This window comes from Struthio camelus, chromosome 5 (genome assembly GCF_040807025.1).
Source record: "Struthio camelus isolate bStrCam1 chromosome 5, bStrCam1.hap1, whole genome shotgun sequence".
NCBI lineage: Eukaryota > Metazoa > Chordata > Aves > Struthioniformes > Struthionidae > Struthio > Struthio camelus.
In genome coordinates this window covers 45,651,317-45,663,571 of record NC_090946.1, presented here as the reverse complement: position 1 = coordinate 45,663,571, position 12,255 = coordinate 45,651,317, and the positions used below count along the sequence as shown (strand labels likewise).

Here is a 12,255-nt window from a genome sequence, read left to right as displayed (position 1 = left end):
CTTTTAACAAATTTCAGCCCTACTTACACATTTCTTGTGTGTTAAGCTTTCCTCTTCCCTTGGGTCATTCTACAGGTATGTCTTTCCTACTTGTCACATTGCATTGAGTCACATTGCATTTGAGTATCCATTTTCTCCTTTCATTTCTCTCTTGATTTTCTTTATTTCATCTTCTTATGCCTGCCCCTTCCTCTAGCACTCCTACCCCAAAACATTAGTGCCTCTGTCCCCCTCTCTGAAGTGACAGTGTCAAGCTCCATAGAGGCAGAGCAAAAGCTTGCAGATGGACCCCCAACCTAAATTGTTAAACTAACCTTGAAAAGATCAACTGGAAAGAAGTACTTGAAACCAAACTCAGCAACAAAATTAATTACTATTAAATGTATAATTTCTAATACAAGATTTAGTGAGCTTAAGATACAAACTAGTTTTAAACATGCTTTCAAAAGGCCTGCTGAGGCTTGTCTACACTGCAGTTCTCTCCAAAATCCTAACAGGAAAACTATCTGGAACTGTAATGTAAGCCCTGCTTAAGCAGTTTGAAATGTTTACTGAAACAGTAATCATTAGCCTTACAGATTCTAAGATTTACTTCTGGGAGATACGTTCCAAAAAAAAAAAAAAAAAAAAAAAGGCTATGTACCCAAAAGCACTCCAGCCAATACAGATGAGAACAGCACTAATTTGGATGCAGGCTGGCATGTAAGTACAATCAGCATAGCCAATTCAAATGCACTGTATCAGCTGTACTTAAAACAGCCCTAACAAAGTCTAAGCTGTTAATAAGTCCATTAGCTGAGACAGACTTCGGTATGTCAAGAACGTATGCGTTACTTCAAACTGAACAACTGAAAGGACTGCTAGCATTCTCCCTGTTCACCCACTCCCATCCCGTCAACTCTCTTAGCTGCTACAAGCGCAGATGGAAGCCTCTAACATCTCATCCTTACCTCAGCACACGGACTATTTTGACCACACACCATCTATTCTAAGGCTTTATCTACATTTGGAAGTCTTCTGAATCAGCCATACCAGAAAATTTCAGATTACAGGCGGCTTATACCCCTCCTTTAGCTTTCATCTGAGGCTTGCCTTCTCACTGTTTCATTTTCCTGCTTTTGCTCTTTCTCAGGGTTTCAAGATTAAGTATGACCTTAAAAAAGGGAGTGTTTTGAGTGTATTGTTACATGAAATTTAACAAAGTATCCATAAACTATTTGCCTTTTAAGCTTCTTATTTTTGAATGAAGAACAAAGCACCTGCCTGCTGTTGCTATGCTACATAAAGCATTCTGGATTTTGTGGTCACAGACAAAGTAAAACTTTGTTAAAAACTGTTACCCTAATTAGAGCTCTTCATGTTCTTAGGGCATCAACACAAGGTCAGACTTAAGGTAGTCCATTTTTAATTATCCCAAATTTGTGCACAACTAACACATTTAACTTAAACATTCATCCCTCCCACTTTTTTTTTTCTCCTTTTAAACTAAGAATCAAATAGGTGTTTTAAATCTCTCCTGAAATTTAGGAGAGTACAACTCTAGCACCATAGTACTGCTTACACACTGAGAAAAGGCTTATTCCGTGTAAACATTTTGTATGGTTTAAAAGAAGTCAGGAAATTGAAACTGGCCATGGTTTGAAAGCCTTCTTTTTTTTAAACCTATGCTTCTGTAAATGTCCACTTGATGGGACATCTCCCTCCACACTCTCACTGAACTCTCTCTGCTTGAGTCAGGCAGTTTGGACAAGTCCCCTTCTAGCCCTTGATTTTTTGCGGTTCTACCTAAAGAACGGATGGCAACATAGGTAAGTGCCTCAATGATACTATATGACTTCAAGTGTCTCTTGAGGCTTTCTTGAGCAAACAGAGCAAAATCTCTGATGGTCTTTCCATCCCATATTATGGGAAACAGAAAAACAGTGACAGATGCACTTGAGCTCTTTGTTTTAAGTTGAAACACAGCTCTACCTCCTCCTGGAGAAGGACCAGTACAAGCCAGGATGCCACCTCTGGCACTTCCCAGAACTTCAGATGAATCAGCACTCCCCCTCAGCACGCACATATGCGCACACACATATACACGCAAGACAAACAGCTGCATATCTTAAAAATTGTGAGCGTGTGGAAAGAGATACAAACCCCCCTGACAGTAACACTAGGATCCTGCACAGACACTTATTCCGGAAGTCGCTGGACTTATACTTGCAAGTTTCTTCAGGAAAGAAACTTAAATGTAAGAAGGTCTCAGGGCAGCAACTTCCACTCTGTGTTCAGAGGACCATGGTTGGGGTGCTTTTATTCCCCCTTTCTTTAAGGATAAGCAAACGGACAAAATTTAACTTTTTCACGACTTCCCGCCTTACTCCTGGGGTTGTCGTTGCCACCTGCCTGCGGCAGAGCCCTCCTCTGCCCAGCTGGGCCCGGCGGCCGGGCAGGCGCAGGCCGGGCGCACCTCCCTGCCCGCTCCCCCGGCCCCGAGGGGGGCCCACCAAACCCCGGCGGCGTTTCCCGCCCCTGGCTGGTAACCGACCCCCCCCCCAGCCCCCGCCCCAATGGAGATCCCGCTCCCAACAAAGCTGCCGCGGCCCCACGCCGAGCAGCCGCGCAGTCCCGCCGCCACGGCCGGGCAGGGGCTGGCGAGCGGCCACCTCTCCCGCCGCCGCCGCCGCCGCGGGGAGGCCAGGCCGGGCCGGGCCTGCGCCTCGCTCGCCGGGCAGCCCCTCCCCGGGCGGGCAGCGGGGCCTTGCGGCCGCCGCGGGGGCTCGGAGCCCGGCGCGGGGCCGCAGGCCCGTCGGCTGCCGCCCGGCCCCGGCCCCGGCGCGGGCGGGATAGGCCCTCGATTCCCCGGCCTGTCGCTAAGAGCCGCCCGGGAGAGCGCGGCCTGCGGCGCCCGGCCGAGCCCCGGCCTGAAGTTGCCTCCTTCCCCCGCCGCCCCTGCGAGCCCGCAGGCGGCCAGGGAGGAAGAGGCACCTGCGCCAAGCGCTGCGGGGCGGGAGGCGGGCACCCGGCTGCCGAGCCCTGCCGCCCCTCGCCGCGGGGAGCCTTCCCCCCGCTGCCCACCCTCCCCGGCCCGCTGTCGCAGCTGATGTCGAGCCCCCGCCGCCCTCTCGCTTGACAGCGCCCCCCCCCCGGCTTCCCGGCCCCCAGCGGGCAGCACTGGAGATTTGAAAGCCAGAAAACCATCACCAGAAAAATAATCCGGCACTCCTTCCCAAACTCACCCTGCAAGGGGAAAAAGGGGGAGGACAGGAAGAAGGCAAAACCAAAAAAAAAAAAACAAACCAAAAAAACAACCCCCCCCCAAAAAAAAACCCTGCTCTCCTGCCCAACGAGGGGATTGGGGGGAAGGGGTCCAAAAAGTCACCAGTCCCTAAAATAAATCCGATCCGTTTCCCCACCCACCACCAGACTGCCCCCCATTGCCATCCCCTCCGCCACCCACGCACCGGGACCTGCCGCCGGCCAAGCGCGGCCCCCATGCGTGTCCCCAGCCCACGGCCCACCCCGGGAGCGGCGGCCGCTGCCCCCCGCGTCCATCCAGTGACCTAGTTAATAGCCCCGGCTGCCGGCTCGGGTTATCCCCTGACAAATGTCACTCGGCTCCCACAATTAAAACTGCAGTTTTGTTTCCCCTCCGTCCCCCTAAAATAAATAAATAATTAAAAAAAAACACTACCCTTTTTAAGGGGCAAAACAAACAATCGGAGAAGAAAAGGCCACCCCCCCAGCTTCCACCCCCGCAGTCCTGGAAACACTCTCCTAAAAACTTTAGGCAGGGTTCACTCCCTCCTTTCCCCTTCCCCCCCTCCCCCCGAAAAAATAACAGAATTTAAAACCTGTCAACCATTTTAGATCTCTATTTGGGAAACATTATTTCTCTGCAATGGTCGGTCTGAAAAACGCCTCCGGCTGCCACCACGGCTCCCCTCCCCCCCGGGCCGGCAGGCAGGCAGGGGGGAGCCGCGGAGGCCGATGCTTCCCGGGGAGGGGGGAGACGGCAGGGCAAGGACGGGGAAGGGTTGCGTTACCTGAGACCAGCCACTGGCCTCCATTGTTGGAGAATTCAATGGCATTGACACAGCCGAAGTGGCCCAGGAGGTCCTTCTTGTAGAGGTTCCTGCAGCCCCGCAGGCGCCGCCGCTGGAAGTCCTGGGTGAGCAGGGGGTCCCCCTCCAAGCCCCGCTGGGACAGGAACCCCACCACGGACCGCATGCTGCCCCCGCGGCCGGCGCGCCGCTTCATGCTGCCGCCGCCGCCGCCGCCCGCGCAGCGCCGCGCCGCCGCTCCCCGCCGCCCCTTCCCCCGCCGCCGCCTCCCCTCCCCCGCTTCCCCCCTTGTTATGGTTATGATGATTTTTCTTTAGCCAGCCATGGCAGCGAGGTGTTAGACTCTCCGCCGCTTCCTGATCCCCGCTAACTCCTCCCCTTCTCCCCTCAGCAGCTGATCCTCAGCTGCAGCCCGCGCCTCCCCACCGCCGCCCCGGCCCGGCCCGGCCCGGCCCGGCTCCAGCGCCGGGCGGCAGCCTGCCGCCGCCCCGGCCAACTCCCGTTTATAACGACGCGGGCTGGGCGCTGGGAGCGACCGCCTTCGCAAGCCCCAACTTCGGCAGGGCCCCGCGCCCGCGGAAGCGCACTGCCCGCCGCTCCTCGGCCCGGCCCGGCCCGGCCCGGCCTGGCCTGCCCCGCGCCCGCCGCCGTCGGCCATCGGCGGGCGGCGGCGGCGCGGCAGGTGCTGCCGCCAGCGGGCCGCGGCCGCCGGCCTGCCCCTGCCCCAGCCCCTGCCCCTGCCCCAGCCCCTGCCCCTGCCCCTGCCCCAGCCCCTGCCCCTGCCCCAGCCCCTGCCCCTGCCCCAGCCCTAGCCCCTGCCCCAGCCCTAGCCCCTGCCCCAGCCCCTGCCCCTGCCCCAGCCCCTGCCCCTGCCCCAGCCCTAGCCCCTGCCCCAGCCCTAGCCCCTGCCCCAGCCCTAGCCCCTGCCCCCGTCGCGGAGGGGAGTCAGGCCGCCGTGGCTCTCCCGTCTTCCTTTTTTTTTTTTTTGGTTTAGAAAACCACACACACACATGTGTAAGTGGGAAGGGACATCCCCAAAGGTGGCAGCTCCTGGTGGGCGCCCGGCGCCCCGCAGGGCAGAGCCGCGCAAGGCCGGGCAGACCGGCAGCAGGATGGAGGAGGAGAAAAAATATATGTGTATATATATATATATGTATATCACAAAGGAGTAGTGCTTGTTTGCAGTTTTGCCCTCCATAACTGCTGAGCAGTTTCTGTGAAATTTCCAGGTACTAAATCTCTAGAATTTTGTTGATCTTCGTTAAGACGGTTTCTACAAGGCGGTCTCATGGTTTCTTTTTTAACTGCTTGCTCTTTCCTGCTCCTACCCAAAACAGTTGAGCACAGCAGGGCCGCCCCTTCACAGGGAGTAGCTCTCTCTGGGTTTAGCCCCACAAGACCCTCTGAACACCAGATGAACTCGTCATTAAAAACAGCAACCCCCTGAAAGGTAGCCCAGTTAAACAGACGCAGCTCGTAGGTGTCCTACCTCGCTATCTTACGCCTTCGTAACTTGCGGCCTTCCCGGAGGAAGTATTTGTCTGTGGCAGGATGGTGCCCTCTGCGCGTGACGCTCGATCCCGCGTGAGACCCCAGGACGGACGGGAGCATCTCGAGTGACTGCGGTGATGCGCAGGCAGCAACCCGGTGACTTGCCTTGCAGTGCCAGTTTCTTTTTAAACTTCCTGACATAAACGGTGGTGTGGCAGCATTATTGGGTACTGTTAAACTGTTGCCATGTTGCAGTGACAGCTTTTCAGTAGACGTTGGAATGATTTCATTATAGACAGTTAAGTGCTTTGGGATTCTTCTTGGCTAAGGTTTACAGAAAGACCACAACATCCTATAAACGATGCTTGTTAGTTTGCAACACTATAGCCTCACTTCTAATATATAACAAAACCCCCCACTTTTCAGTATCAATAAGAACTAAAAAAATCTGAAATCGAACATTTTTTGTACTTCACCTTTTTATAGAACCTTTTTTTCATATGATATCAATATGTGTAAATATCAGAACTTAAAAGTTAATTAAAGGTATAATAGTGATTTGAGAGGAATATCCAGCCACAGTCCATTAACTGCCTGTTTTTTATTGGAATGATAATTAACAGCATTAATATTGAAGAGAAAACCAAGAACACTTAATCTTTCCTGCATCTGAGCTATATAAGAAATTTGCTCTGGTTACAGCTATCCATGGCCAGCCATTGCTGTATAACACTTCTATAAAGCCTCACTATAGAAAGGCAAAGCTCCTATCAGTCATGATTTGTGTTTATTACCTCCACTTCAGACACTGGTAAATTGCACTGGTACAAATCATACTTTATAGCTCTTGTGCTTGCATGCCATGAAATTCTGCGCCATTACAATTACATCAGAAACTGTCACTCACTTTTACAATTCCCAGAATAGATAAGTGACATTACATTTTTCTACCTGTAGACTCCAAACTGACACCATCAGTTTGTATTCCATTCTTTCCTCTAAGTTTTCACACAGCTCACATCACTATATGATCTGAGGGCCTTCCAGAAATACATTATGTAATGTACCTGTTACTTCTGACACATGTAGTTCCCAAAGTATGGTGTTGGCTGGATATTTTGGGTCTTTTAGTATTAAATAGGTGTAAAAACCTTTCATTTGAAATGCAACATAAAATCTCTGGTACTTTTTCTCCATGTTCAGGATCCTGTGTACTTATATGGACAAACAGGAATAAAGAAAATAATTTTCTCAACCCAAAGTGCCAAGATTTTCAGGAAAAATTACCTGAGGTTTTTTTTTTTTTTTTTGGAACAGAAAATCGAATTTGTAAGCAGTCAGAAAGAAGATCCCATGCTGTCATAATTTGAAGGAAAAGTAATAGCAGACTGCAGACTTTTTCTACTAAAGATGGTGTTCTGTCACACGACCATGTAATTAAAATGTGCTGGTAAGTATTCTTCTTTTCTCTCTAATTCCTTTGTTTCAATTAATTTTGAAAATATATAGCACCTAAGAAAATTATCATGACCTATACTGGTAACATTTCTTTCAAAAATAACATTTTGCTGCATTAATGCCTGAGCACTCCAGTCTCATCAGAATGCATACGCTGTAGTTCTGAGTCGTGCTGGAGTAGCATCAATGAAGCATTTTCTTCTACTTTAACAGACACTTCTACAACTTGGAGGGGAGTTGAAGTATGGACAGAATTCATCAAGTTAATATTTTGTTGGACATATTAGCACATAAGGTGCTGAACTGAGACTGCTTGACCGTCACAGCCAGACCAGATTGAGTCTGGCCCGATTGGAGACCAGGCAGAGTGAGTTTGGGTCTGTTTGTACCCACTGTTCAAGCAACTTAATTCTGTGGGATGTTTATAGTCTCCTCCCACATATCAAAAGCATCATGGAATAAAGGGCAAAGATGTTTTGATCAAAAAAACCCAACAAATGGGCAACAGAGGGAGGAGTCAGCATCTGAAAAGGAAATGGAAGATAATGGGTAGGGAGGTGACTGTTTAGAGGCTCTTGAAAATGAAGATGAGTAAGTAATGTTTGATGCAATGCAGATGAGGGAACTAGCAGAAAGCTACAGACAGAAGTGATATGGTCAGAGTAACCGATCTAGGTAAACGACCTGGGGCTGTGGTTTAACAGTCAGTAATTCCACGTTTGTGTGCAGCCAGATCTCTCAGCACTACTAAGCTGGTCTGGATCAGGTACGGCCATGCTCTCGCATTGCTCTCACATTAGCTTGTGCCCCTGCTACAGAGTTTTTGTTCTGGCTCTGGAAAGACTGACAAAACCTGATCAGGATTAGTGCCTGCTGGTACAAAGTTATCCTATCAACATTTTTTTCTGAACAAATGTAAATTGGCAGAGTGAATTAATATTGCATTAGTGGTTTGCATCTGATGGCTGTGGCATATTTGATCATTAATAGCAGCCCTACAGCTAGCTTTACTGTATTGTCAAATCATGGCATTTACAGCAGTTAATGGCTGTTGTGTTACAAGCTGGATCAGTTAATACTGGAGGGACAGGTGTTGCAGCAGTCTAGATATGGAAGCAAAGGGCCTAAACAAAGTCCTTACTCGTTAGGATGGATAAAAGGGACTTTGTCTTAGAGATGCTGTATAGAAGAAATCTGTAAGATTTAGATGCATCCTGGATGCTAGGGCCTACAGAGAGGTCCCAGTCAGAGATGACAGTTAACATACAACCTTGAGTGGCAGATAGACTGGTGATGTTATCCACAGATATCAAAAAAGAAAACGGTAAGAATGACTGTGAGGGAAGAGAAAGAGCCATGTTCTAGCTCTGTTGAGCTTTAGCTTCCTGCTAGTCATCCAGAGGAGAGAAAGGCTATGATTTTAGTTTGGATAGAAGGAGATAGCTCTGGGGAAAGGAGCAGATCTGTGAATCATCTGCAGAGATGGTGGTTGTATTTGTATTTCAGATGAGGTAACTCAGAGATAAGATGTGGGAGGATAAAAGATGACGACCAAGGATACAGCTCTGTGAGAGAGCATGAGGAGAATCTGTCAAAGAACACTTGGAAGGAAGGCTCAAATAGATAAAAGGAGAAGGTTTTAAGTGAAACATGGTTGATCGTGTCAGGTTAAAGAGAATGAGGTTTAAATACTTTCTGAGCTCTGCTGAACCTTTGAATAGCTCTGATTTAGGCCAAGTGGAAGTGGATAAGTTGTTCAGGCACTGGTAGAAAGGTACTTAGTAGTACCTGCAGCGAGTCTAGAGGTGAAATAGAGAGAGCGTAGTCTTTGAAGAGGAAAGCGGGGTTGGGTCAAGGCTACCTTTTTTTTACATGTTTGATTTCTGAGGGGAAATAGTTAAAAGGAAGATGAGCCAAGAAGATCATGTCATATTTTAGTCATATCTTCTAAGTAATTTTGCTTGTGGAGTTGATTTCCCCTAGAGGAAATTAGACGGCTTCTGGACTTTACTCCTTTTACTTACTCATTTCACAGACCAGAGAGATGGGAAGAAACAGCAGTGTTCTCTCAGACATCGCCCCTTGGGGATGTTCAGCTAAAGCTATAGTTCTAACATGTAGCTGAACCAATCTAATGTCTTGTGGCTGCTGAAAGAACGAGGCTTTATTCTTCCTGGCTATACATTCCTGTCCCCTTTGTTCATAACGACACTGCTACCCATTGGACCTGTTTGTCCACCGTTTTACTGAGTTCATTTGGCTCACAGAGCAGTCCAACGAGTGCCAAAATCAGCACAGGCTAATCAGGAGCGCACAGCCAGGAGCAGAGTTTTGGGAGATGGAGAATGTCTCAGCAGCCATGAACTGTAAGGCCAACTTACTCTGTTGCCTAGAACTGAACCATCGAGGTAAGCTGAGCAGCTCTTCAAGGAATGGAATTGTGAAATTCCTTTCTACTCTTACATATGCAGTGACACAGCTGGTAATTAACGAAGAAATACCTTGACGATGATGAATGTTAATACCACTCACCCTCATGGGATCAATCTGGCAGTTCACACCTCTGAGAGCTGTTGTTTCAGATTCTTTACAAAAGCTGCAAACTCTGGCAGATCACTGCAGTGAGTTAAAGCTGATTCATCTTTTGGCTTAGGATGTAGTTTCACTGAGATCTGGCTGTATGGTGAGCCAGTTGAAGGAGTTAAACCAGAAGAAAACTCTCTTATTTTTCTGCTCTGTTAGCTTTCTGCTCACTTAATTCCTGGAATCCAACTGACACCACCAATATTTGCAGAAGTGAGGCAGTAGAAGATTACCTACAAGCAGAAAAGGGAAGTGGGATTGCCTTTTCAATAGGAGGTAAACCTTCCATCCACGCTGTTGCAGTGTGAAATTCCACCTGTAGGATGTGGCTTCACAGTTGATTTAAGCCGATCTTGTTCTGAGCTTTTGATGAAGGAAGTGGTCCTACTACCTCCCTGATATCAACCCTGTTAAAACAAATCCTACCCAAAATGGCTTGCTTGAATATGGAGTTATGGGCTTGCCAGCACTGACACGAGGAAGAGAAACCATATCAGGAGTGAAAATGTCTTTAAAAGGTGATTTTGGCTTTCTTATCTAGCTTGAGATGGGGTCCCAGGCTGAGTATTATTAATGAGCTACTGGAGACTACGTGCAGCTCTCTGCTCATTGTCTGCTAACAGCAATTTAAGTCTTGACTGGAGCCTCTTCGCTTTGATATTCCACTATCATTGATTTTCCTTTGAATGCCGAGTCATTTACTGTAGTCTTCTCCCTGCTAAGGGGTGAGCTAATGTGATTATAAAAATAAATTTTTCTGTGATCAGCAGAACAATTGAAGCTTGGTTTTCTATGGACTTGTCCTGATGTGGCACCCCCGCCCCGTGTGGATTCTCTGATGTATATTAAGCAGTGCATGCACGTGGCTGCTGTTTTATCAGTGACAGCATTATTAGAGTCTCTTTCATTGACTTTGCTTTGCATTTCACAGAAGTTACCTTTGAAACCTCTACCTCTTTGCAAAAATTTAGATAGAATTGGGCAATGGCTTAAGCAATATTTTCTGGGTAAGGAAAGGAGAGGAGAAAGGGGACCCACAGACAAACACTGGCAGACGGTGTAATTGCATCAACCTTCTTTCCGTGGGAACACAGAATAAAATTGGACCTTTTGGCTGAGATCTCTTTGCAGAGATCTCGGATCAGGCTGCAGAGAAAGGAAGAAAAGTCTCTCTTAGCTTGGCAGCCCTGCTGTTTGCCATGTAAAGGTTTCCAGTGAACTGCTGCAACAGATTTCTTCTCATAAATAAGACTAAGCCAGCAGTTGGTGTTTACTCACTTGGTTACCTTCTCATCTTCGGCAATGTCCCCATCAGGCTTCGGGAACTTGTGTTTTTGCCAGAGTGCACTCATGAATCAGTTACTTTCATTTATTTTTAATTTAACCTTTATACTTGAATAAATGGCTACCTAGGGAGTAAGACAAGCAGTTGAAGAGACCTGTGGTTTACAGGACAGTGTTTATGTCAGTGATACCATGAAAAATAAAGGCTTTAAATTCAGCCAAGGATACAGCGCTGGTTTGGTCGAGAAGCCAGACTAAGGGTTTCCACTATATTGTATCTTCTCTGTGAGACTTTCACTGTCCAATAAATGCTGGGGTATTTTATTGTTTTTCTCTCTCTTATTTCTTTAAACAAACCTCCTATTACCTTAGAAACTAAAATAAACAATTTTTAAAAAGAAAAACTGGCCTAATCCTGATTTCTGGGTGGATGCCAGTTTATTACAAGTGGGCCCAGCTATGACCTAAATTTTGTAAATTTGTTCAGTAATGGATCACGATCCTGAGCAATTTGAGTCTCTGACAAAGTTGTCTTACAGATGGCTCCTCTGACCCCCTAACAGGGCAGCTCGTTCCTGCAGTCCAGCCACATAGGCCTCTTGGTTCTCCTTTCAGGCATTTAGGCCTCGATTACATGGTCTCTGAAGTAAGTCGGTAGGTGTTGCCAGATGTTCACTTTTTACCTTGGGCTAATTTACAGCTGGCTCAACTCCCTGATCCTCTGACCCTGTGATGACACAAATGCTCAAGCAAGGAAGTAGGGTGTGAGCAGTCAGTCAGGTTTAATGGGAAGTGTGGGACTATGCTGCCTGGTAGTGATCTAGGTTTATACTAGATTACAGTGACCATGTAAACCAAAGCATTACACATTTGGGGGGAGGCGGAGAAAGAGGGAGAACATGCCCATCTGATTGTGGGAATTCTCCGTTACAGCCAGACCGCTTGAGCCTTTTCTCCTGAGAGTGCACCGAATCACGTGATGAGCTTCAGCGTAGCCCTCTCTCCTGCTCTGTGACCTCCATTTCAACTGATCGGCTGTGTCCAGTGCACTGGATCATAGGCAATGGGAGGAGAGGCCACGGCCCAGTTGGGACCGTAAGGGAGAGACCGTTCCTTGTAGAGGAGAGTGGACCAGAAACACGATGTGTGGTACAGTGTGTGAGATGTCACTGCTCTGTAGCCCCAATGGAAAAACATAAACACGGATAAAGTAGAGCAAGATCCAAGGTCTTTGCAAAAGACTCGCTATACAAAAGCTGTTGCTCTCTGTTAAAAGCATTTGTGTGTTCAAAACGCAGACACAAGTCAAAGAAAATCAAACTCTCCTGATAAGACCTCACCATCCTGGGCTTAGATGGGTCATTAGAACAAGCAGCCGTTTAAGCTTTTG

The 12,255-nt window shown here is 48.1% G+C and overlaps 1 protein-coding gene and 1 long non-coding RNA gene across 3 annotated transcripts in view; one reads left to right on the top strand and one right to left on the bottom strand.

The window, feature by feature from the left end:
• DCAF5 (DDB1 and CUL4 associated factor 5) overlaps positions 1 to 4,286 on the bottom strand; it is a 77,589-nt gene extending 73,303 nt beyond the window's left edge. The window contains exon 1 of one of the 2 annotated variants that reach the window (XM_068946185.1): positions 4,032 to 4,286. In XM_068946185.1, coding sequence (XP_068802286.1) covers positions 4,032 to 4,245 — 214 coding nt within the window. In that variant the 5' untranslated portion in view covers positions 4,246 to 4,286. Of the gene's footprint in view, positions 1 to 3,839; positions 3,939 to 4,031 lie in introns of those variants that run through there. The other variant, XM_068946187.1, reaches the window with a different exon arrangement.
• LOC138067483 (uncharacterized) lies at positions 4,016 to 11,194 on the top strand. The gene is made up of 4 exons (XR_011141494.1): positions 4,016 to 4,156; positions 6,858 to 6,990; positions 7,212 to 7,365; positions 9,034 to 11,194. It is a non-coding gene; the product is annotated as an uncharacterized lncRNA (long non-coding RNA).
• The last annotated feature ends 1,061 nt before the right edge of the window (positions 11,195 to 12,255 follow it).